The sequence below is a fragment of the Myotis daubentonii genome, chromosome 16 (genome assembly GCF_963259705.1).
Source record: "Myotis daubentonii chromosome 16, mMyoDau2.1, whole genome shotgun sequence".
NCBI lineage: Eukaryota > Metazoa > Chordata > Mammalia > Chiroptera > Vespertilionidae > Myotis > Myotis daubentonii.
The window spans coordinates 57,091,651-57,113,101 of record NC_081855.1 but is presented as its reverse complement, the minus strand read 5'-3'; the positions used below and the strand labels follow the sequence as shown (position 1 = coordinate 57,113,101).

The 21,451-nt window shown below is 65.9% G+C and overlaps 3 protein-coding genes across 10 annotated transcripts; all 3 read left to right on the top strand.

Moving 5' to 3' along the window:
* The first annotated feature begins 445 nt into the window (after positions 1 to 445).
* On the top strand, positions 446 to 9,238 carry P4HB (prolyl 4-hydroxylase subunit beta). Its single transcript, XM_059671537.1, has 11 exons — positions 446 to 665; positions 1,690 to 1,896; positions 3,012 to 3,145; positions 3,280 to 3,417; positions 6,417 to 6,521; positions 6,672 to 6,797; positions 6,887 to 7,087; positions 7,261 to 7,381; positions 7,473 to 7,654; positions 7,761 to 7,847; positions 8,407 to 9,238. The coding sequence occupies exons 1-11, from the start codon at positions 512 to 514 to the stop codon at positions 8,485 to 8,487; spliced, it is 1,536 nt and encodes a 511-aa protein (XP_059527520.1). The 5' UTR covers positions 446 to 511; the 3' UTR covers positions 8,488 to 9,238.
* Positions 9,239 to 12,318: 3,080 nt separating this feature from the next.
* On the top strand, positions 12,319 to 14,103 carry PPP1R27 (protein phosphatase 1 regulatory subunit 27). The gene is made up of 3 exons (XM_059671540.1): positions 12,319 to 13,297; positions 13,381 to 13,531; positions 13,792 to 14,103. Exons 1-3 carry the CDS (start codon positions 13,108 to 13,110, stop codon positions 13,913 to 13,915), a joined length of 465 nt encoding a protein of 154 aa, XP_059527523.1. The 5' UTR covers positions 12,319 to 13,107; the 3' UTR covers positions 13,916 to 14,103.
* Positions 14,104 to 14,177: 74 nt separating this feature from the next.
* MCRIP1 (MAPK regulated corepressor interacting protein 1) lies at positions 14,178 to 20,803 on the top strand. Of its 8 annotated transcripts, XM_059671546.1 has the most exons (6): positions 14,363 to 14,695; positions 16,134 to 16,270; positions 18,660 to 18,711; positions 18,814 to 18,932; positions 19,478 to 19,579; positions 20,102 to 20,803. In XM_059671546.1, exons 3-6 carry the CDS (start codon positions 18,704 to 18,706, stop codon positions 20,164 to 20,166), a joined length of 294 nt encoding a protein of 97 aa, XP_059527529.1. In that variant the 5' UTR covers positions 14,363 to 14,695; positions 16,134 to 16,270; positions 18,660 to 18,703; the 3' UTR covers positions 20,167 to 20,803. The 8 variants fall into 8 exon arrangements, with proteins under 8 accessions (XP_059527530.1, XP_059527531.1, XP_059527529.1 ...); XM_059671547.1 differs by lacking the exons at positions 14,363 to 14,695; positions 16,134 to 16,270 and adding an exon at positions 14,178 to 14,225; XM_059671548.1 differs by lacking the exon at positions 16,134 to 16,270 and having other exon boundaries at positions 14,362 to 14,695.
* Positions 20,804 to 21,451: the final 648 nt, after the last annotated feature.

The window sequence follows — 21,451 nt, the reverse complement described above, 5'->3', positions numbered from 1 at the left end:
GCAACACGAGGGATTCCGGAGGCCCCGGCGCAGCTCCGCCCCTCGGCGGGCGGGGGACTCCACCCATTGCCACGTTCGACGGAGGATCGCGCAGGGTGCGCGCATGTCCTGGCCAATCAGAAGCCGCAGATCCCGGGCCTCCGCAGGTGGCAGCCTTTCCAGAACCGGGGAAAGTGGTGGGGAAAGCCACCAGTCACGAGTCGAGGGGGAGAAAGTTCTCCTCCGGGAGCCAATGAGAGGCCGGGGTAGAGTGCGAGCGCGAGCTCCTCGGCCAATCCCGGGCGACGGCGAAGGAGCCCTCTGGGGCTCTTCCGAATCCGGGGCTGGAGGTGGCGCCAGCGTCCAATCCGCGCGCGGCGGGGGCGGGCCCCGGAGTCCGTCGGCCAATAGAGGGTGGGCGCGGGCGGGCACGCGCGCGGCGACCGGGTTTATAAGGACGAGGCGGGCGGCGCGCGCTCTCGTGGCCTCGCTGTCCGGCGGCGCCAACCGAAGCGCTGTCCCTGCTGCCGACATGCTGCGCCGCGCTCTGCTCCGCCTGGCCCTGGCCCTGGCCGTGCTGGCCCGCGCGGGCGCTGCGCCCGAGGAGGAGGACCACGTCCTGGTGCTCAACAAGGGCAACTTCGAGGAGGCGCTGGCGGCCCACAAGTATCTGCTGGTGGAGTTCTGTGAGTGCCTCCCGGGCCTGCCGCCCCGCGGGGTGGGGACGGGGCCGGGAGCTGGTGGCTCGCAGCGGGGGGAGGCCGAGAGAGGGCCGGGCACCCGTCCCCAACCTCCCTTCCTGCCTCCCTCCGCCTCGCCGCGGGTTGGGTCCTCGGGACTGTTAGCGTTGTGGGCGCCGACTCCCAGCCCCTGGGGAGGCTCAGCCTGGACTGAAGCGGCCCCGGACCCGCGGCCCACGTCCCTGTGCGCCGGTGCCCTGGGGACTCGCTCCTGCCCCGGCTGGACGCGGGCTGAGAGCCAGGACTGCCTGCGTATCTGACACCTCTCTCCGTGGCAGGATCCCTCTCTTATTTTAAGAAAAACAGGGTGGGCCGTGGGAGGTGCCCCAAATACAAAGCAACTCACCAGGGTCCATCCCCCCCCCCACATAGCTGCTCCCCAGAATTCTAGAAAATGCCCAGGGATTCCAGCCCCGGCCCTGCCCACACCCCCTCCAGCGGGTGACAGCTCTCACCGGGACCCAAACCTGGTGTTTAGACGTGTTCACGCCCCGACTGGCTAGAGACCTTAGGCCCCGCACAGCTGCTAACCTGGGCGCAGGCACAGCTGGCTCCCACCGCTGCACACAGACCCGGGTGTGGATCTGAGGCCAGATGTGTGTCACATCACCTACGTGTGACCAGGTCCTGATGCGGGCGGCCCTGGCTTCTGAGCTTCTCCACCTTCCCAGAGGGAAGCTCCAGGGGCAGGCCCGCCCCACTGCCCACCTGCAGGTGGTAGGAAGTCACTGGTCGTTGAAACAGTTGGTCTTCCCGTGCCCAACGGTGACAAAGCAGAGTGGGGGGGCGGTGGTTTGTCACTTGTGGCCTCTGTCCCCATATTGCCCAAGAGGACCACGCTATCAGCCCAGCCTTGTACGTTCAGAGGGTTATCGTGGTGAGCTGATAAGATATGCAGGGAGGGGAGTGCCCAGGAGAGGGGAGGCAGGGAGCCCGGTCCCTGCTTTTCAGCCTCTGGCTTTCCTTCCAGATGCCCCCTGGTGTGGCCACTGCAAGGCTCTGGCCCCCGAGTATGCCAAAGCGGCCGGGAAACTGAAGGCTGAAGGCTCTGAGATCAGACTGGCAAAGGTCGATGCCACGGAGGAGTCAGACCTGGCCCAGCAGTATGGTGTCCGCGGCTACCCCACCATCAAGTTCTTCAAGAATGGAGACACGGCTGCGCCCAGAGAGTACACAGGTGGGCCGGCCGCCCTGGGAGGTAGCTGAGGCGGGGAGGGGGGCATGTTCAGAAACCCGGGGGGAACCTGGCCTTGGACCGAGCTCTCGGTCCGGGTCTAGTTCAGGAACACTCTCGTCCTGGAAGAACCTCCCAAGTGGACGGCAGGGAAGAGGGAGCTGGACCCGGCAGGGCAGTGTTGGCGTCCACTGTGCCTGTGCTGAGCGCTGAGGCACGGCTGTCAGGGCAGCACGCGAATCCACGCCCAGCTCCGCCCGCCTCGGCCACTGCTTGCTGGCTCGGGCTGCACGGACGGGCTGGGCCTGTGACGAAGGGAGGCTCTCACCTAGAGAACCGGTTCCGTGGCTCAGCCCAGCCCGTCTGTGAATTCCGACACTCGCAGCTCCGGGCTGCTGGCCGGGCTGCTGCTTGCTTATCCCCCGTTCACTTCTGGAGCAGGAAGTGCCTGGTCCAGCTACCCTGCCCCCTCCTATCCCTGGGGTTTGTGGCTGAGGCTGCTCCCTTCCCTCCTGTGACTAGGACTCGGCGATGCTACCGCTGGCAGGCAGAACCTTTTTTCACTTGTCCATATTGTTGAAAGTGTTCCCGACGCCCCCGTATTTCCCTCATTGACCTCCACCCGGCCCGGGCAGAATCCTTTAAATGTGAGAGTCCACGTCGGGCCAGGCGGCCAGAGCCTGTGAGGGGACTTAGGACCAGGCGTCTTCCTTTTCATTCTCTGCTCTGTGCCCCCAGTGACAGCCATCCTGCTGGTCCAGGGGCTGTGAGGGGCAAGGACGCCCGACCGGCCTGGGTCAGGGAGCCAGGGTGGGGTTCAGCCCGTTTTTACAGGGAAAACGGGCATCGTGTGACTTTAAGAAAAATCCTAGTACGTCTCTCATTTAGACAAAGCCTAGCGTGAGGCGGCTGAGGGGAAGTGTGTGTCTAATGAATGCAAACGTTAACACTTAGAAAACGCGAAGGGAGGCAGCCGCTGCCCGTGGAGCGCGGCCCGGCCGCCCGGGAGCCCAGGTGTGCGGCTCGAGGCCCTTCTGGGCCAGAGGCTCTGGCGGAGAGCGCGGCTGGCGGCGGCCCCGCCTCAGTGGCCCCGACGTGTGTGTGTTTTATTGGTGCAGCTGGCAGGGAAGCTGACGACATCGTGAACTGGCTGAAGAAGCGCACGGGCCCTGCGGCCGCCACGTTGCCCGACGGAGCTGCCGCGGAGGCCCTGGTGGAGTCCAGCGAGGTGGCCGTCATCGGCTTCTTCAAGGTGGAGACGGGGGTTCGCCTCAGCCCGTCGCTGGAGGGGGCCCCGGGGCCTGGGCACGGCGGCCTGTCCCGCTGCTGACCCGGACGGGCGTCCGTGGTGTGGGGCATGGGGCCACCTCTGGTTCTTGTCTCCAGGACGTGGAGTCGGACTCTGCCAAGCAGTTCCTGCTGGCAGCAGAGGCCGTCGACGACATTCCCTTCGGGATCACGTCCAACAGTGATGTGTTTTCCAAGTACAAGCTGGACAAGGACGGGGTCGTCCTCTTTAAGAAGGTGAGTGGCCTGCGCAGCTCTGCCTGGTGGTGAGGTGCTGCGCTGGGGGGGTGGGGGGGCTCAGTTGCTGCTCCCCAAGAACCTTGCCCGGAGCTGCTGGCCTGCTGGGTGCCAGCCTGGCTGTTATCAGGCCCGTTTTGCAACGTCAGGCCCTAAGCGCCACTGGCCTGGCCTTCAGCCCGGTGTCGGGCCTCTGTGACAGCCCTGCTGTCTTAGGGGGCGGAGCTGCCCGCGATGTGAGCTTTGTTCCTGTGGGGGGACATAGTAACAGGCTGGGCTGTCACCATCCCTGAGTAGCTGAGTTGACTGCACTTTCCCTGGTGCAACATTGTTTCCGCTTCTAAAACCTCTTCCTTAGACAGGGATTCCTGGCATTAGCTTTTGGGGAGCGTGTTCCCAACCTGTGGGCATAGCCTGTTCCCACGGCTCCCGTGGCCCTCGTCCTGCTGTCCCTCCGGTTGGTAAAGGGGCTGCTGGTGTCAAGGCCACTGCCCACCGCTGCTGGGACACAGCAGGATCCGTGTCTGCATGTTACCCACGTGGCAACAGCCGTGGACGGTGAGGCGGGGCCTGGATTGGGGGACGGAGAGCACATGGCGGGGGTGGCTGTGATGAGCCGGAGAGCAGTTCGCGTCTTCAGGGCAGAGGCAGGACTGCTGTCCAGTTTGTCAGAGAAGACGCGGGGCAAGGCTTTGGGGGTTTCTGTGGCCCCGTCCTGGGCAGAACTCGGGTCCTTACAGCTCTGTCTTTCCTGGGGACCCACAGTGTCTCCTGAAGGGAGTAGATTGGCCGTTGTCATCGCAAACCTGCCAGGATGTGATTAGCATCTGATTAGGAAAACTCAGTGTTGGGTGAGGCTGAGAGGGTGTTAACGCGAGAGCCTTGCGTCTGTCCTAGAGTTTAGGTCAGTGATGGCGAACCTTTGAGCTCGGCGTGTCAGCATTTTGCAAAACCCTAACTTAACTCTGGTGCCGTGTCACACATAGACATTTTTTGATATTTGCAACCATAGTAAAACAAAGGTTTATATTTTTGATAAATATTTTATATATTTAAATGCCATTTAACAAAGAAAAATCAACCCAAAAAACGAGTTCGCGTGTCGCCTCTGTCACGCGTGTCATAGGCTCGCCGTCGCTGGTTTAGGTTGAGAGTTGCCGTGAGTTGCCGTGAGGCTTGGAGACCAGCCCCAGTCATACTTTTCCATCCCTTTTTCTTTTTCTTTTCTTTCTTAAATTTTTTAAAATTCTCACTCAAGGGTATTTTCCCATTGATTTTAGAGAGAGTGGAAGAGAGCGGGAAAGACAGAGAGAAACATCGATGTGAGAGAAGCACATCGATTGGTTGCCTCTTGCACGAGCCCTGACCAGGGCCCAGGCTGGGGAGGAGCCTGCAACTGAGGTACGGGCGCTTGACCAGAATCGAACGCAGGACACATTGGTCCGCAGGCTGGCGCTCTACCCACTGCGCTGCACCAGCGAGGGCTCTTTGCCATCCCTCTTGACCTCGGCGTCTTTCTCACACCGGGTCCTGGGTGTGGGCAATTCTGTGTCCTTGAAGGTTAGAGCTGCCATTTTTGTTCTGCAAGAGTTGGTGCCAGCTGATGTTGGTGTCCACGTGGGTGGGCACAGCTGCACCCTGGGGTCCGGTGCCAGCGAGGGGCGGTGGCCGCAGGGTCTGCTCTCGGCACGGTTGTGTCAGGCAGCCTGGCTGATGGGCCGGGGGGGTCTCGTCTGCAGCCAGGTGAAGCCCGAGCCCCACAGGTCTTTCCCAGCCCCTCGGCCCCCGTCTTGGCCTTTAGCTCACCCCAGGTCCTCCTGTCCCCCCGGGACCACCTGGCTGAGCCAGCTGCTTCCCCAGCAGGACTGGCCGGGATGACGGGGGCACAGTGGCACCGGTGACACTCGGCGTGTGTCCAGGCGGGTCACTGCCACAGCGCGGGCCGAGGGTCTGGGCTCAGCGTCCTGAGCCTTTGTTCTTCCTGACGTTTGCTCTGTCCGTCCTTTTATTTGTGGAAGCTGGGGCGTTGGAGTTGGTAGGGCCGCCTCTCCACCACCTGTGGTGTCTGGCCTTTTTGGGGTGCGGCCTCCTGCAGCTGGCCCCAACCAAACGAGGGCTGTTACTGAAGTAGATGGTGAACGGAGTGTAATGTGGCCACATTACCAGAAAGATTGCGGCTCAAGATTGTGCCAGGTGGCCCCTGGCTGTGGCCGCCCAGCATGGGCTTGGGCAGACAATGCTCGCTGCCCAGAGCGGCCAGGAGGGGGGCCTGTTTGCCTCTAATTGGGCCTCGCACTGCCCGGGGCGAGGACTGGCCTGCTGTGTGCCTGATGGGCCCAAGCTGCTCCTCTGTGCAGTTCCTGGCCGTGGTTTCCTGCGTGGTTTACTTCCTGCCCCTTTTGTCCTCCACGTGTGCAGTTTTGGGGGAGGGGGAGCAGGGCTGGGCCTTGGCGGGTGGGAGTGCCGTCTGCTTTTCTGAGGCACTTGGAGGAAGAGGGACAGGAGCAGCGGGGAGGCCTGGAGCTCCCCCCAAGTCCCTTGAGGCTCAGGACGGTGATGGCCCCCCCCCACACACACAGCTGCTAGCTGGACGCGGGCACGGGGCACCGGGTCAGGGGGCGCCGGGACTTGCCTGAACGTTAATTTTCGCAGCATTTTAGTGGAGAGAGCGATGTCTTAGGTTTGCGGTCCCTTTCACACCTGCCTGAGTGGGGCTGGTTTGCCTTCAGGGGCTGCGGTGTCATAGGTCCTGCCCCCCCCCCCCCCCCCCCCCCCCGCCAAACAGCAGGCACCTGACACCTGCTGACACCTGACTGTGATGAGGAAGTCGCCCTCGGGTGTGGCTGCAGGCTGAGTGGCTGCCTTAACTTGGGATGAGCAAGGCTCCAGGCTGTGCTGGCTTCCTGGGAGCCCAGGGCGGGTCTGGGCAGCTGGTCCCTGCCGGCCTGGGGTGCGGGTGCCCGTGGAGCCCTCGGCGCTCAGGCCTCCTCTGTCCGCAGTTCGACGAAGGCCGGAACGACTTCGAGGGGGAGGTCACCAAGGAGAAGCTGCTGGACTTCATCAAGCACAACCAGCTGCCGCTGGTCATCGAGTTCACCGAGCAGGTGCGGCTCCCACCGGGGCGGCTGCGCGGGTGGGGGCGCCCCGGGACCCCACGAGGAGTCCCCCGCTGCCGCCCAGGCGTCAGGGCCATGGAGGCTGCCCTGCGCCGTCGCTGAGCTCGGGGCTGAGCCCGGTGACTGTGTTTGTGACAGACGGCCCCGAAGATCTTTGGGGGCGAGATCAAGACACACATCCTGCTGTTCCTGCCCAAGAGCGTGACCGACTACGAGGGCAAACTGAGCAACTTCAAGAAAGCCGCCCAGGGCTTCAAGGGCAAGGTGCGCCCCGGCCGGCCTGGCGGGGGGCGGCCCGGGGAGGGGAAGCCGCGCCCGTCCCTGCCTCGCTCACCGTGCCTTTTCTCCCCCAGATCCTGTTTATATTCATCGACAGCGACCACACCGACAACCAGCGCATCCTCGAGTTCTTCGGCCTCAAGAAGGAGGAGTGCCCGGCCGTGCGCCTCATCACGCTGGAGGAGGAGATGACCAAGTACAAGCCCGAGTCGGACGAGCTGACGGCGGAAAAGATCACAGATTTCTGCCACCGCTTCCTGGAGGGCAAGATCAAGGTGGGCTGTGCGGCTGGCGTCCTCGCGCTTCTGGTGCGGCTGGTCTTCCCGGGTCTGAACCGTGAGCCTGGGGTCCTGAGGGCAGGCCCCGGATGATGTGAGAGTGGCCCGCTGGGGTCGGGTGGGGGCCTTGGGCGCGGAGACCCTGACCTGCCCGGCCGCCTGCCCTCCAGCCTCACCTGATGAGCCAGGAGCTGCCCGAAGACTGGGACAAGCAGCCGGTGAAGGTGCTGGTGGGGAAGAACTTCGAGGAGGTGGCTTTCGATGAGAAAAAGAACGTGTTTGTGGAGTTCTGTGAGTGAAGCCCCCTGGGCTGTGGGTCCCTGGGGCGGGGCGGGGCGGGCATGGCTCCGGCCCGGCGGGACTCAGCGCTGCTTGCTTCCAGACGCCCCGTGGTGTGGGCACTGCAAGCAGCTGGCTCCCATCTGGGACAAGCTGGGGGAGATGTACAAGGACCATGAGAACATCGTCATCGCCAAGATGGACTCGACGGCCAACGAGGTGGAGGCGGTCAAAGTGCACAGCTTCCCGACGCTCAAGTTCTTCCCCGCCAGTGCGGACCTGACGGTGCGCTGGGCAGGCGGGCGGCGGGGCCCCTGGGAAAGCTCAGCCTCGGGGGGGACCCCGCCCACCCGGGTCTGCTTCTCACCCCGCACGCTCACCCCCATTACAGGTCATTGATTACAACGGGGAGCGGACGCTGGACGGTTTTAAGAAGTTCTTGGAGAGCGGCGGCCAGGACGGGGCAGGGGACGATGACGTAAGTGGTCGCCCGCGGGGCTCTGGGGCCACGGCCTGTGGTCTGCTGGACATGTGCTTCCTGGTTGGTGCTGGAGGCGTGTGTGCGGGCAAGCCCCGCCTCCCACGGGCTTCCCTCGCGGCCAGCACTGGCCGGGCAGCAGTGTGGACGCGCTGATGCCGGGCTTGCTTAGGAAGTCTGCCCGCTTGTCCCGCATGGTCCCTGCTGATGGGGACTCCAAAGGGCTTCCCCGGCCGTTGGCCGAGGGCCCTGTCAGCCGTGCTCAGCGTGCAGAGGGGACGCCAGGGTTGGTCCCAGGCCAAGAGGGTGTGGCGGGCTGGAGGCTGCTGACTGGCAGGGCGAGGGGGTGTGGTCAGGCCAGGGAAAGGGGCAGGCGAGCCGGCAGTGCGTGCTGCTGCGGTCGTGGGCTCACTGCCCCGCAAACCCTGAGGCTGGAGGGTGGGCACTGCGCCCAGCGGCCATGCTGGGTCGTCGGGGGCTGGATCCCGGCTCCCCAGAGGGCAGGTGGCCGGCCCTGCTCGAACCTTGACCTTCCAGGCTTCCCTCCGCCCTCATCCAGGACCTGGAAGATCTGGAGGAGGCAGAGGAGCCGGACCTGGAGGAGGATGATGACCAGAAAGCTGTGAAGGACGAGCTGTGAGGTGGGAGCAGCCCGGCACCCCGACGCCCCTCAGGCTGCTCCCCAGCAGCCAGCCTCCGGGCTGCACACCCTCCCGGGAGGACCGAGCACCCATCGGAAATGCAGGGAACTTCTGAAGCCACACTTGACGCTGACACTCGTGTACATGAAGCCCGTCTTCTCCGTCGTCTGGGAAAGGGCTTGTCTCCGGGCCAGACCCTGCGGGGCCTTTTAATTTGTGACGTCCTTTTTCGTACACGGTTTTGACCTGAGCGCTCGCTAAAATGTTTTGGAATCTCACGCTGGCGATGTCAGCTGCCTGTTAGGTTGCTATGCGATCACTAGCATCGTTGTCTGTGAGATTTTTAGGCATTTTGGAACATCGGGTTCGGCCCCACCCTGGCCGGGCCGCCCTGGAGACAGGTGTCCCCTGTGGGGGCGGCGGGCCAGGCTGACGGTCACTCACCTGGCAGAGTTGCCAGGACTCAAGGTTCCCACACTGCCTGGTCAACGAGACGTCAGGTCTCCGCAGGGGCTCCCCAGGACAGAGGGCGGTGGGCACCCTGGGCCAGCACAGACCCCCCCCCCCCCCCCCCCCCAGAGCAGCACCCAGCTGGTCTGACAGCGTGGCCTGGCCCGCACCACCCACAGCCTGGCTTCCGTTCCCATGGGGACAGCACGGAAGCTGGAGCCCATCAGCTGTCCCGTTCTTCAGGCGTTTCTACCACAACATTGGAGTTGAACACATTGGCCAAATAAAGTTGAAATTTTACTGCCTGCCTCTGCTCGCGACCTCCAGGCCACGGGATGGGGGTTGGATCCCGACTGGAGAGAAGGTGGGCTGGGGGGGCATGGCTGCCTCTCGGAGCTCGTGCAGGCGTAGCACACGGCGTCCCTGTCCTCGCGTTCGTCTCCCAGTGCACAGCCTCATGTCCGCAGGTCTCCGGGTGGAGGGTGGGGTGTGGCCAGCGCTACCTCCCTGGGCATCTGTTGTCTGGGTCAGGACAGGACACGTGGTGGGTCTGCAGCCGCTGCAGGTCGGTGAGGAGGAGTGTGGGCCTCAGAAGAGGCCAAATGACAATGCCAGCCACGCCAGTGCCCAGCTGTTAAAATGCCACTGTCTTCCAGGAGCTCAGCTTGCAGTTTGCACAGAGACGGGGAAGCCGTCCGCTGCCTGGGCTGAGGGCACTCCTGAGCTGGGATCAGGGGGACCTCAGGCCTGCAGTGCCTGCCTAGGTTCAGCTGGGTATCCCTGACCCTGACCAAAGCGTGGCAAAGGGCCCCCCACTCCTGGCAGGAGGAATGCAGGTCCAGGACAGCACATGGAGCCCACGGGATCCACCCAAGGCTCCGCTTCCACTTGCTCCGAGTGGGAAATGCACATTCCGACCCCTAGTCCCTGCTCCAGACTCTGGCTGGTGGGGCCTCCAGGTGCCGGCATCATAGCCGCAGACGTGACGGGACTTGCTGTGAACGTGGTTCTCCCGGTCACGTGCGTGGGGAGTCTGCGGTCATTTCCATCTCACTCCCAGCAGGAGGCCCTGTGCCGGCCCTGACACCCCGGGCTGCTCCTGCCTCCGACCAGAGCGAGTGTGTGCAGGGCAGCGTGACGGGTGAGCTCTAGCGGCTCCGGGCGGCCATCCTGTCCCTGCACCCAGGGTCTGGCCCCTCTCCTCCGTCCAGCTCAGCGGCCAGGCGTCCTGTTCCAGGGCTGCTGTCCAGCCAGTCCACCCAGTGTTCGCATGTGGCGCCCCAGTCCTGCCAACACAGCCAGACCTTCCTGGTGGGGGCTCAGCACCCTGGGGGACGTCGCTGTGAAGGCAGCTCTGCCACCCAGAACCTGAGCGATTCCGCAGCACAGGGGGCTCTGGGCTCACAGGCACAGGTGGGCTGTGCTCAGTCCTGCACTCCTGCCGTGCCCCTGGGACCAGCCCAGGGGCAGGTGCCCTGCCATCACCATCTCGTGCTCCGTGAGGGGTCACCAACCCGACCCGTCCCCTCTGCAGACACAGCTGGGGAGAGCGCCGCTGGGCCTGCGTTGCTGGGAGGTGGTGAGTGGAGTCCAAGGCCTGGCAGGGCCCGTGGATTAGCAGGTGACTCCCCAGGACAGTTAGGATTACAGCCCGGATGCCCCAGTCTCTCTCCCCCCTTCCTCCACCTGTCCTCCCTCTCTCCTCATCTCCTTTCTCCAGGTGGTAAGAAGCCACTGGCCGGTGTGGCTCAGTGGTTGAGCGTCGACCTAGGAACCAGGAGGTCATGGTTGTTTTCCCCGGCAGGGCTCATGCCCGGATTGTGGGCTCGATCCCCAGCAGGGGGCGTGCAGGAGGCGGTGATCCATGATTCTCTCTCACCTTTGATGTTTCTATTTCTCCTCTCCCTCTCTCAAATCAATAAACATAGATTTGAAAAAAGAAGAAAAATGAATAATACTGTTATTTATTTTAAAAAAGAAGCAGCAGCCACTGGCCTGGAACCCGAACCCGCAGCTGCTGGGTGGGCAGCAGGCCCTCTGGCCTCAGAGGCCGCGAGAGGGCGGCGCCGACAGCGGCGGGCGGGGAGGGGAGGGGAGGGGAGGGGCAGGGAGGGTGCTCTGACACTTTTCTGAGCAAGCTCTTTGCATGACGTGTTTTCCTCAGTGTCAGTCCTCTGGGGGCAGAAACCGGAAGTCATGCCAAGCCGGTCACTGCACAAGTCCCAGGGGCGTGGAAGGACTGGGCAGAGCCGCCTAAACACAGGCTTGGCCCTGGCGCGGCTGCGGGACACGCAGGCTGAGCCCCAGGGGCAGGTAGACTGCTCGCAGCAGCTCCCGACCGGGCTCCAAGGGGCCAGCTCAGGCCGCGCCCGTGGCCCCTGCCCATGACTATCGTTTGGGGGGCTGTTGTGACTGGGGAGGCTTTGGCACCAGTCCCTTCTCTGGTCCTAATAGGAGACCCCTCCCCCAGCTCTCAGCTGATCGTCAGCAGACAGACTGACAGACAGGGACAGACAGGAGGCGTCACCAACACAGCCACCGGCTGGCTCGCCCAGCCTGCCCTGGCTCGGGGCCTGGTCCCTCCGGGGCGGGCCCAGCTTCACCCTGATCTTTCACCTGATCCTCCGAGCGGGGACAGTGGACAGAACTTTCCACATTAGAAAAGGTATCTTCACATCAAAGGAAAGTTCTCATCTCCAGGCTTCGTGTAAAGAAGCCAGAAGAAACTGTACCTGCCTCCTCCCCAGCGACCGGGGTGAGACCACCTGGCGGCCCTCGGAGCCCTGAGGCGCAGGAACAGGGACACCGGGCCTCACCCTCAGACGGGCCCTGCAGGGAGGGCGGGGTGGGAGTGGGGGACCGCCAGGGAGGCCGTCCAGCGCTGTTTCTCTGCAGCGTGTTTGGCACAAGGCTTTGCACATAGAGGGTGTTAAATCCACAGGCGGCAATAGCAGGTTAAACTGCCAGCAGGTTAAACTGTCATCTCGTACAAGGTAAATCCTAAGTAAGGGTATGAGGTCATGCTAACAAGACAACTCAGCCCCAGCCGGTGCGGCTCAGTGGATAGAGCGTCAGCCTGCGAACTGAAGGGTCTCAGGTTTGATTCCCGGTCAGGGCACAGGCCTGGGTTGTGGGCTCGATCCCCAGTGTGGGGCGTGCAGGAGGCAGCCGGTCCATGATTCTCTCTCATCATTGATGTTTTCTCTCTCTCTCTCCCTTCCTCTCCGAAAGCAATTTAACACGTTTTTAAAGAAAGGAACAACATAGCCAGCGTCAGGTGTGCAGGCTGCCCTGATCCCACAGGCCCGCTCCTGCCCTCTCTGCGTGAGCTGCTGCTGCATCCTCCGCGTCCTCCGCGTCTGCTACGGGCTCCTCTCAGCCCCGAGCCTCTGTCCCCCTCAGGCCTCGGCTGCTGCGGTGAAGGCAGGTGCCCTGGCCCGGCCGCTGGGTCGTCTTTTATTTTTAAAAATGTTTTTATTGGGGATGGAGCCCGCAACCCGGGCCTGTGCCCTGACCGGGAATCAAACCATGTCCTCCTGATTCATAGGTCGACGCTCAGCCACTGAGCCACGCCAGCCGGGCTGGTCTTTAGGTTCTAACCCGGGAGGCTCGCAGGCAAGAGGGCAGTGCCATCGAGGCCCATGTTTTGGTAAAAGTGCCAAGAGTGACACCGTGGAAGGTGATGCGAGGGGACGGGGAGGGAGCGGGTCAGGCTGGGCCTTCCCGGGTGGGCGCGCTTCCTCAGACATGGGCAGCCCCCAGCTCTGTGGGAGGCGAGCCGTCCTCCCCTCCTCCAGAGTCCAGGACGGGGTCCTGATGCCCTGGGACCTGCCCTCCAGGCCGTCCTTGTGGTGCCCTCTGGAAGGCACCTTCCAGGCCCCGCACGGGGCTGGGTGCGAGAGCCAGGAAGGATCTGACCCCGTTGGCCGGCACGGCGACAGGTGGGCCGAAAGACGAGCCCGTGAACTCGATCTGTGCGTGGGGTGGCCAGCGGCTCGGTTTCAGCTCTCACGGGGCGAGCATGACCGCGCGGCTTTATATAGCTCCACGGGCCCATAAAAGCAGGAGGCGCCCTTGTGGAGGGAGCATCGAGCATCGTTGCTGTCCAGCTGGGCGGCCCCTCCCCTGAGCAGTAGCGGCCCCGGGGCGGCCACCCCGCTGCCCCCAGGATGCCCAGCAGGACGGTCCGCTACGAGGGCTACAGCCCCCGGCAGCGGCGCCGGCGGATGCTGGCCCAGCGCAGCGTGCGCTTCCCCAACGACGTCCTGTTCCTGGACCACGTCCGCCAGGGCGACCTGGAGCAGGTGGGGCGCTTCATCCGGGCCCGGAAGGTGGCCCTGGACACCCTGTACCCCTCAGGTGAGCGCCCGCAGGGCCGGCCGAGGTGTGTGGGCGGCATGGGGGGCCTCCGCCTTGACCCCCCCCCGTCCTGTCCCGCCCAGGCCTGGCCGCCCTGCACGAAGCAGTCCTGTCCGGGAACCTGGAGTGTGTGAAGCTGCTGGTCAAATACGGGGCAGACATCCACCAGCGCGACGAGACGGGCTGGACGCCCCTGCACATCGCCTGCAGCGACGGGTACCCCGACATCGCCAGGTGAGGGGGATCAGAGCTTCCCCCCCCCACCCCCCGCTGCTCCTGGCCTCCAGGAGGTGTCCCCCAGGCTGCCCTGGCGGCGTAGCCAGGACCTCGGGCGCTGGCATCGCCTCTGCCCTGTGCCCTCCCGGAGCAAAGGGGCGGGTTTCCCCTCAGCCCACCCGGAACAGGAAACAGGCGGGACTCGGCTGCAGCCTGGGCCCCGGGGCTGGGCAGGTCCCCCAACCTCTCCCGCTGCAACCAGGCCGCCCTGTGCACAGGTACCTCCTCTCCCGGGGAGCGGACAGGGGGGCGGCCAACGACGACGGCGACCTGCCCGCCGACCTCATCGACCCCGACGCCAAGGACTTGGTGGAGCTCTTCCAGGGCCCCGGGCTGGGCTGAGCCGGCCGCTCCGCGACCCATCCACGCGCCCCATCCACGCGCGCCCGCCCTTGCGCGCACCTCCCGCCCGAGGGGCCGGCCAGGCCCCCGCTCCTTGGACTCCCCCCGCCCCGCGCCCCTGGCCGCCTCCTCTCCGGTGCCTTTTGTACGGTGACACTTTGTACTTTTTCAATAAACATGAGCTGAGCCGCGGCGCTGCCTACCTTCCCCGAGACTCCGCGCGGAGTCACGTGGCCCGGCTGCTGCGCGGCGCGTGCGCGGGCGTCACTTCCGGCCGGGCCCAGGCGGCGGCGGCGGCGGCGGCGGCGAGGTGAGGCGGCGGCGGGGGCGGAGCGGGCGCGGCCGGGACCCGCCCCGGCGCGGCGGCCGCGAGGGCTGGGCAGGGCCCGGGCGGGTCGCGGAGGCCCGTGCGCCCCACCCACCCGCCCCGCTGGGGGCGCCCGGGCCCGGCCCGGGCGCGGGAGGAGGGGGCGTGGGGACGTGGCGCCCGGGGCCGCCTTCCGGCCTCGCAGCTGCCGCCGCCGAGCGGGACCGAGGTCCCGTCTCCCCTCGAAAGGGACCCTCCCGAGGGCGGCCCCTCCGCAGCCTCCCTGCCCGGTGTCCGCCGGCCCCATCCCGGCTGCGGGGCCGGTGCGGGCGCCCCGGGGTGCGACGGGGCCCGCCCCGCCCTCGGGGCTCGCGGGGCCGGAGCGGAGGCGCAGGGGTGGGGGCCTGGGCATCGCCCTTCTGGTCCCGGAGCCACAGCCCAGGTTGTGGCTGGAAAGCCTCCAGGCCACACAGGTGCCCAGGCAGCGCCGCCCGGCCCCGAGGGAGGCTCCGCGCCCGGCGGGTGGCCTTTCCCTGGACCCCAGGGCGGGACCGGAGCGGGCGAGGGCACAGCCGAGCAGAGGCCCAGAGGCCGGTGGGCTGCCCGAGGGGCAGAGGGCTGAGCGCGGAGCGGGACGGGAGGAGGGGCCGGCGAGGACTTTATTTGGGGGGCGGGGGGTTGAAGGGGCGGCGGGGTTTCCAGGTGACGTCGAAGGGGATGCACACGCCCCAGTCGTTTCCGGGGAGGGCGGCTGCTGTGGTCACTCCGGAAGGGGCCTTGGCCCGTGATGGACAGGCGGCCCGCGGGGGTCCAGCGCCGCAGTGACCTGCAGGCTGCCGGCCGGACCACTGTCTCATTGGCTGGACCTGGGCCGGGAGAGCCCCCCACGCAATGGCGGGAAAGTGGAATCTAAGGAAACCGGCTGCTGGGAATTCCGAAGGGACACAGCGAGCAGCAGCTGCGTCATGGGTTCTACTCCCGCATTCCCGCCGCCACTGTCTGGACCGCACATGCCTTCTCCCGCCCGGCGGGTGCTGTGTGTGGGAACGGGGCTTGAGGCTGTGGGCCCCTGGCCTCTCCCAGGCGGTCTCCGGAGCCCTTGGTTCCCATGGGAGAGCCAGGTACTGAATGTGAAGGCGCCCTCCACTGCCTGAGCAGGGCCGCGTCGATGTCAGGGCGCCCAGGCACCTTCGGGGAGGCAGTGCGGGCACAGGCGGGCACGGGGCATTGAGCCCAGCCGAACCATCCGGGCAGCCCCAGCTGCCGTGGCCCTGGAGGCCCGGCGGTTGGGGTGCAGACCCTACTCTGCTGGGTAGCAGGCTGCTTTACCCACCAAGCCTCCAAAAAGGGGTTGTCAGGCGCCTCTTCCCGGCCCAGTGTGGGATGTGAGCTGCGTGTAAAGCGCCCAGTGCAGCCACACCCTCAACCAGCCCTGGCCAGGTGTCTGCCGTGGACAGGTGTCTGCCCTGGGCAGTGTCTGCCCTGGCCAGGTGTCAGCCGTGGACAGGTGTCTGCCCTGGCCAGGTGTCAGCCGTGGACAGGTGTCTGCCGTGGACAGGTGTCTGCCGTGGGCAGGTGTCTGCCCTGGCCAGGTGTCAGCCGTGGACAGGTGCCTGCCCTGGCCAGGTGTCTGCCGTGGACAGGTGTCAGCCATGGCCAGGTGTCTGCCCTGGCCAGGTGTCTGCCCTGGCCAGGTGTCAGCCGTGGACAGGTGTCTGCCCTGGCCAGGTGTCTGCTGTGGACAGGTGTCTGCCCTGGGCAGTGTCTGCCGTGGACAGGGGCTCTGCTGTTCTCCACAGCGCCCTGTGTTTTTCTGGGTCTCCGCCTCCTCTGAGTGGGTGGGGACTGTCGGGTTGCCCAGAACTGCCCCGGTTCACGCTTCGCAATCAGCAGCATCCCTCTCACTCTCAGAAGTGCCCCGTTTGGCGGTACGTTCCTCCGATGATGGCCCTGTCCGTCGTCTTAGCGGATAAGCAGCCCTGGAGAGCTCCTTTGAGGTGGTGGCTTCACGCGGCTGTGCCTGGATCCCTGTCGAGCAGGAGGGCCCGGTGAGCACCTTGGGGGCCGCTGTGGCTCAGATGAGGACGCTGAGGCCCAGAGAGAGAAGGGACTGGCCCCGGGGCAGCTGGATGGGTGACCTTCTGCCACCGAGTGGGTCTGGACTCCGCCCACCAGGCGCTTGGGCTAGCCAAAGCCTACAGAGTGGGGGTGGGGATGTGTGGTTCTCGTGCCGATGGCAGCCGGCAGAGGTGGCTCTGTGGCAGAGGCTGGGGGTGGGCCAGGGGTCCACAGCAGCCGGACACCTGGTGAATGGATTGGGCCAGACCGAGGGCGAGGTGGCCCCAGAGACCTGGGTGGTGTCCGGGGGAGAAACGGCGTGGGATCCTGCTGGCAGCGCGTGTTGGGGGATGAGGGAGGTGGTGCAGGAGGCTGTCCCCCTTGGGGTGGTCCTCGCAGGGGTCCCCCGGGATTAGGGAGAAGAGATGAGCACCCAGACGGAGGCTCTGGGAGGCCAAGGGGAGACTGTGTCTTCAGCTCTGAGACTCCAGGGCTTGTGAGCGCCTCGGGGCGGCGGCACTCGATGGAAAGAGCAGGCAGACGGGGACCTGCTGGCGCTGCCCCACGCCCAGCCGGAGCTGCCAGGCCCTGGGGAGGCCTCCCGGTGGCAGCACGCGCTGCACGTGGCGCCCTGAGCTCACGGCTTGAAGTAGTTGTGCTCGATGATCCTTGTGAGTGCGGCTCTCAGCAGGGCAGGGCCAGCACGAGGTCCTGGTGAGAAAGGCGGGAGGGAGCTGAGTGAGGGCGTGGGAGGCCTGGAGGTTCCTGGCTGGGAAGCCATTAGGCCCAGTGGGGTGCCCCACCCTTGAGAGGAGGCAGGCAGTGGCTCCTTTGAAATGTCCTGTTATTCGTCTTCACTCTGGAGGTGAGAGAGCCTGCTGAGTGTTTCCCAGGTGCTCTGACCAGACCCCTCGGACAGTGAGGGCGCTCGGTGACAAGGGCACAGCCCGGCCCGGGAGCTGGTGCCACCTCAACCAGGTCCTGGTCTGGGCAGGAAGCCCAGCCCAAGGGGTGGCATATGGTGGGCCCCCAGCGCAAAGACCAAGCATCTGGGGGGCCTGAGGCCCAGCTCGGGGCCCAGCCCAGCCAGGCCTGGGACCCCAGAGACGAAGGGGAGCAGGGGGAGCCTGGCTGTGACCAGAGGCTGAGGCTGCGCTGCACTGGGAGGAGAGGTGGAGGCTGGCAAGGCTCCGGACAAGTGGCTGGCCAGGTCGAAGGGCACAGACTGCAGGGAGCCGAGGGCCTGGCCCAGGGCCGGCGGGGTGGTCATCTTGCTGGCACCTCTGTCCTGTTGCGTGATTGGAGCTTCCCCTCTGCTCACGGCCACAGCCCCTTGGGGAGTGGCCTTGGGCGCCCCCCTGTGCCCTGGCTGGAGGCCCCTGCCTGGAGGGCCAGGGCTCCGGTGCCTCCTGGAGGCTGGTTTTGTGCATTTTTGTTCTGGACTTGGCCTGTGGGTGCCTGCTTACCTGCACATGTGTTTAAACATGGCTGCATGAGCCAGGGAGGACACACCCACCGACCCACCCTCCTGGCCCTCCAGGAGGGGCTGTGGCTCATGCTCTGGGCAGTCTGAGGGCCCCTGGGTTCCAGGGTGAGTGGGGAGGCTCTTGTGCTCAAAGCCCCCTCCCAGGGCTCCCCACCCCAGCACCTGGGGTTGCCCTGCTCTGGGACGAGGACTGGCCTGGGACCAGCCCTGTGCAGCCAGTGCCCTCACCCTGCAGTGTGTCCAGCTGGCAAGGTTGAGAGTGAGCCTAAAAATAGATTCGCACCCAGGGCTGTAAAATCCCCGGGCAGAGCTTAGGAGAAACCGGCCGGGCTCCAGGGTCCTGGTCACTGGGTCAGGCCTCGGGCTGGCGCTTCCTCCTGGCTCACACCCCTCCCCTGCCCTCGCCCTGCTGGCTGCATCCCCAGCACCAGCTCGCTCACCCCAGCCTCCAGGACCAGGAAGCTGGGCGGGTCCTGGGCAGCCATTGGGCCCCTCACCCCTGGAGGCACCCCTGATGGGAAACTGAGGCTTGCGGAAGCAGCGTGCCAGGCCCGGCAGGTGTGGGCAGGTGGGGTTCACCTGAGAGGCGCTCTGTGGTTCTGGAAATGGGTGTCAGCCGCCCGGCACCTTCCATACCACCCGACTCTGGGGAGGGGCCCAGGCAGCTTTTCCTGGTCCTGGGACTCAGGTGCTCCAGGTCATGCCTGCTGCTCCCACCAGTGGGGCCTGCTGCATCCCCAGCCCAGATTGTGGCAGACCCACCCTCAGGGTCCCCCCAGTAGTGAGGTCAGAGCAGTTTGTCATCAGCTTAGAGGGAGGGAGCGGCACCCCACACCCTCCCCTCTCGGAGGCCCCTGGAGAGGTGACCTGCCCCGTGTCCGGTTTCCCTCCAGAGGCTGAGGGATCCGGCAGCCGAGCGTGAGGACCAGACCCAGCGATGACCAGGTGGGTTTTAGGCCTCAGAGCAGCCTCCGTCCGTCCTGGGGACCAGGGGCGTGGGACCCCGCCCTGGTCCCCAGACTCTCCTCATGTGCCGGATTCCCCCAGTTCCCCCGTCTCCAGAGTCGTCTACAACGGCAAGAGGAACAGCAGTCCCCGCTCTCCCCCCAGCAGCAGCGAGATCTTCACCCCGGCCCACGAGGAGAATGTGCGCTTCATTTACGAAGGTACAGGTGCCCCCTGGGCCCCCCACTCCCCCCGCCTTCGGGGCCCAGGCAGGCGGGTGATGGGGCCTGTCTGGGAGAACAGGTTCTTGTAATGAGGGCGGTCAGCACTTGGGGTTCCTAGTGGGCACTGCCCTCAGAGGAGGCAGTGCTTGTAGCTGGTTGGGTTATTTGTGGGGGTGGCGGTGGGGGGAGGGCTGTGGAAGACAGATGTGCACTCTCGGGAACCCAGTGGTGTCCCAGAAGTGGGGCTGTGTGCCTGGAGGGGTGAGCGCTGAGCCTCTGGGACCGAAGCCCTGGGCATGCATCACAGGATGAGGGGACAGGCCGCTCGAGGAGCTGGGCAGGAGGCCGAGGGGGTGGTCCAGGCGGGTCTCCCTGAGGGAGTGGGGTGCCCTGGGGATGACTTCAGGTCCAGAGCCGGCCAGTCTGGGGGCCACATGCTGTGAGTGGGGAGAGGCTGTGAGGACGCCCTGAGGGGGAAGGGGTGCTCTGCTGGCGGGACATTGCCCAGTGGGCTGGAGCTCTGACTGCATCGCCATCCTTAGCCTGGCAGGGCGTGGAGCGGGACCTTCGGAGCCAGATCTCCGGCAACGAGAGGGGCCTGGTGGAGGAGTATGTGGAGAAGGTCCCTAACCCCAGCCTGAAGAGTGAGTGGGCGGGGCCAACAGGGGCGGGGTGTGCAGGGGGCGGGCCTGGCGGAGAAGGTCCCTAACCAGCCAGAAGAGGGGGCGGGGCACGGGGCGGGGCCAGTGGAGAAGGTCCCTAACCAGCCAGAAGAGGGGGCGGGGCCAACAGGGGCGGGGCCAGTGGAGAAGGTCCCTAACCAGCCAGAAGAGGGGGCGGGGCACGGGGCGGGGCCAGTGGAGATGGTCCCTAACCAGCCAGAAGAGCGAGTGGGCGGGGCACGGGGCGGGGCCAGTGGAGACGGTCCCTAACCAGCCAGAAGAGGGGGCGGGGCCAACAGGGGCGGGGTGTGCAGGGGGCGGGCCTGGCGGAGAAGGTCCTTAAGCAGCTGAAGAGTGAGGGGCGGGGCAGGAAAGCCCACCTCTTCCTGTTTCCTGACGGGAGAAGCTGGTGGGGTGGGCGGGTCCCAGGGCTTCCGGGGTAGGAGCAGGACCTGGCAGGAGCGCCTCCTGCGCCCCCCACTGACCTAGCTGCCCCCCGCACAGCCTTCAAGCCCATCGACCTGAGCGACCTGAAGCGCCGCAGCTCGCAGGATGCCAAGAAGTCGTAAAGCCCGCGGGGCCTGGCCTCTGGGAGACCCGTGCCGCCTGGGGGCGCCCGCTCTCCCCTGGGCCCAGCCCTGGGAGGGGGAGGGGAGCCGGGGCTGCGCTCCCTGTGGGCGGCAAACCCCAGGAGCCAGACAGCGTGACTGAAGGCCAGCCTGCCCCCCAGCCCCTCCTTTCCTCTGGGCCGTCTCTGTCCCCGGAGGGTCGCCCTCCAGCCCCGCGCACTCCCGGGCCTGCCCCCAGGATCTTGACCTTGACTCCTCCCTTCCTGTCTCCCCCACTGCCCCGGCCCCGACCCCTGGCCACCTCCAGGGCCTGGGGACTCGTCCAGGTTTGACTCTGAGGTGGCCGGAAGGCAAGACAAGGGCGGCCCCACCCACACCCAGCCTGGGTCCCCCACATTGGACACATGGGAGCAAATAACCCCGACCCTGCACCCCTCACTGCCCAGCCTGGCCCCTTCCTCCAGGCCTGGGACCCCCGGTGCCTCGCAGGGTTCTGGCCCTGGTGTCTGTGCCCTGCGGCCATAGCAGCCCCTCGGCAGGGGCAGGGCGCTGGGGTCCGGCCTGTGCTGTGCTGGGTCGCCAGGGCCCTTTCCCTGTGCTGAGCCCGGGACCGTGAATAAAGGTGGCAATGCTGGTGGCCTCTTGGCAGTCTGTCCCTGCAGCCCACACACGCAGGAAACCTGAGGCCAAGGTCAAGGCCCCTGAGTCCCGAGATTTCGTCTGATCTCGGACTCTACTGGGGACTCAGCCTCTTGGGGGCCGCGAAGGGGGCCTGGAGGCCAGGTGGGAAGTGCTGTGAGCTCTGGCCATCCCCTTGGGGCACCCTCTGCAGCCTGGACCCACCGAGAGCCTGCAGGCTGCACCGGACAGGCCATGCCAGACAGGCCACACCAGGGTTTACTTTGGGAACATCTCTTCCCAGAGAGCATTTGGGGGCGCGAGTGGCCCCACAGGTGGCTCTGGGAGGTCTCTTCTGGGGGTGGTTCCCCAGCGCCAGACTGCAGGAAGGACGGTCCGTGCATTAAACAGCCACCGAGGGTGCTGAGCGGAGCTCCTGTCACCCTGCGGCCTCTGCTCTGGCCTGGGAGGGTTGTGATGCCTGGGGCGGGGCTGGGCTGGGTCGCTGAGCTGCCCCGCTGTCTGGGGCGGGAAGGGTGTGTGCCAGGGGTGGGCGGGGTCCAGGGGGGTGCAGCCAGAGGCTGAGAGCACCGGACACACATCACATCCTGCACCCTGGAAGACCTGGACCCGGGACGGGAACCAGGCCGCCCTGGACGGCCAGCAG

What these genes read in the sequence shown, in the direction of transcription:
- P4HB (XM_059671537.1), top strand. Translation starts at nt 512, where the DNA reads ATGCTGCGCCGCGCTCTGCTCCGCCTGGCCCTGGCCCTGGCCGTGCTG. An exon ending in GGGTCGTCCTCTTTAAGAAG is followed by an intron (nt 3,418 to 6,416) that starts GTGAGTGGCCTG and finishes CTCTGTCCGCAG; the next exon opens with TTCGACGAAGGCCGGAACGA. An exon ending in TCATCGAGTTCACCGAGCAG is followed by an intron (nt 6,522 to 6,671) that starts GTGCGGCTCCCA and finishes TGTTTGTGACAG; the next exon opens with ACGGCCCCGAAGATCTTTGG.
- PPP1R27 (XM_059671540.1), top strand. Translation starts at nt 13,108, where the DNA reads ATGCCCAGCAGGACGGTCCGCTACGAGGGCTACAGCCCCCGGCAGCGG. An exon ending in GGACACCCTGTACCCCTCAG is followed by an intron (nt 13,298 to 13,380) that starts GTGAGCGCCCGC and finishes TGTCCCGCCCAG; the next exon opens with GCCTGGCCGCCCTGCACGAA. An exon ending in GGGTACCCCGACATCGCCAG is followed by an intron (nt 13,532 to 13,791) that starts GTGAGGGGGATC and finishes CCCTGTGCACAG; the next exon opens with GTACCTCCTCTCCCGGGGAG.
- MCRIP1 (XM_059671544.1), top strand. Translation starts at nt 15,875, where the DNA reads ATGGCCAGGTGTCTGCCCTGGCCAGGTGTCTGCCCTGGCCAGGTGTCA. An exon ending in CAGGTGTCTGCTGTGGACAG is followed by an intron (nt 15,968 to 16,133) that starts GTGTCTGCCCTG and finishes TCTCACTCTCAG; the next exon opens with AAGTGCCCCGTTTGGCGGTA. An exon ending in CAGCGTGCCAGGCCCGGCAG is followed by an intron (nt 18,325 to 18,659) that starts GTGTGGGCAGGT and finishes GTTTCCCTCCAG; the next exon opens with AGGCTGAGGGATCCGGCAGC.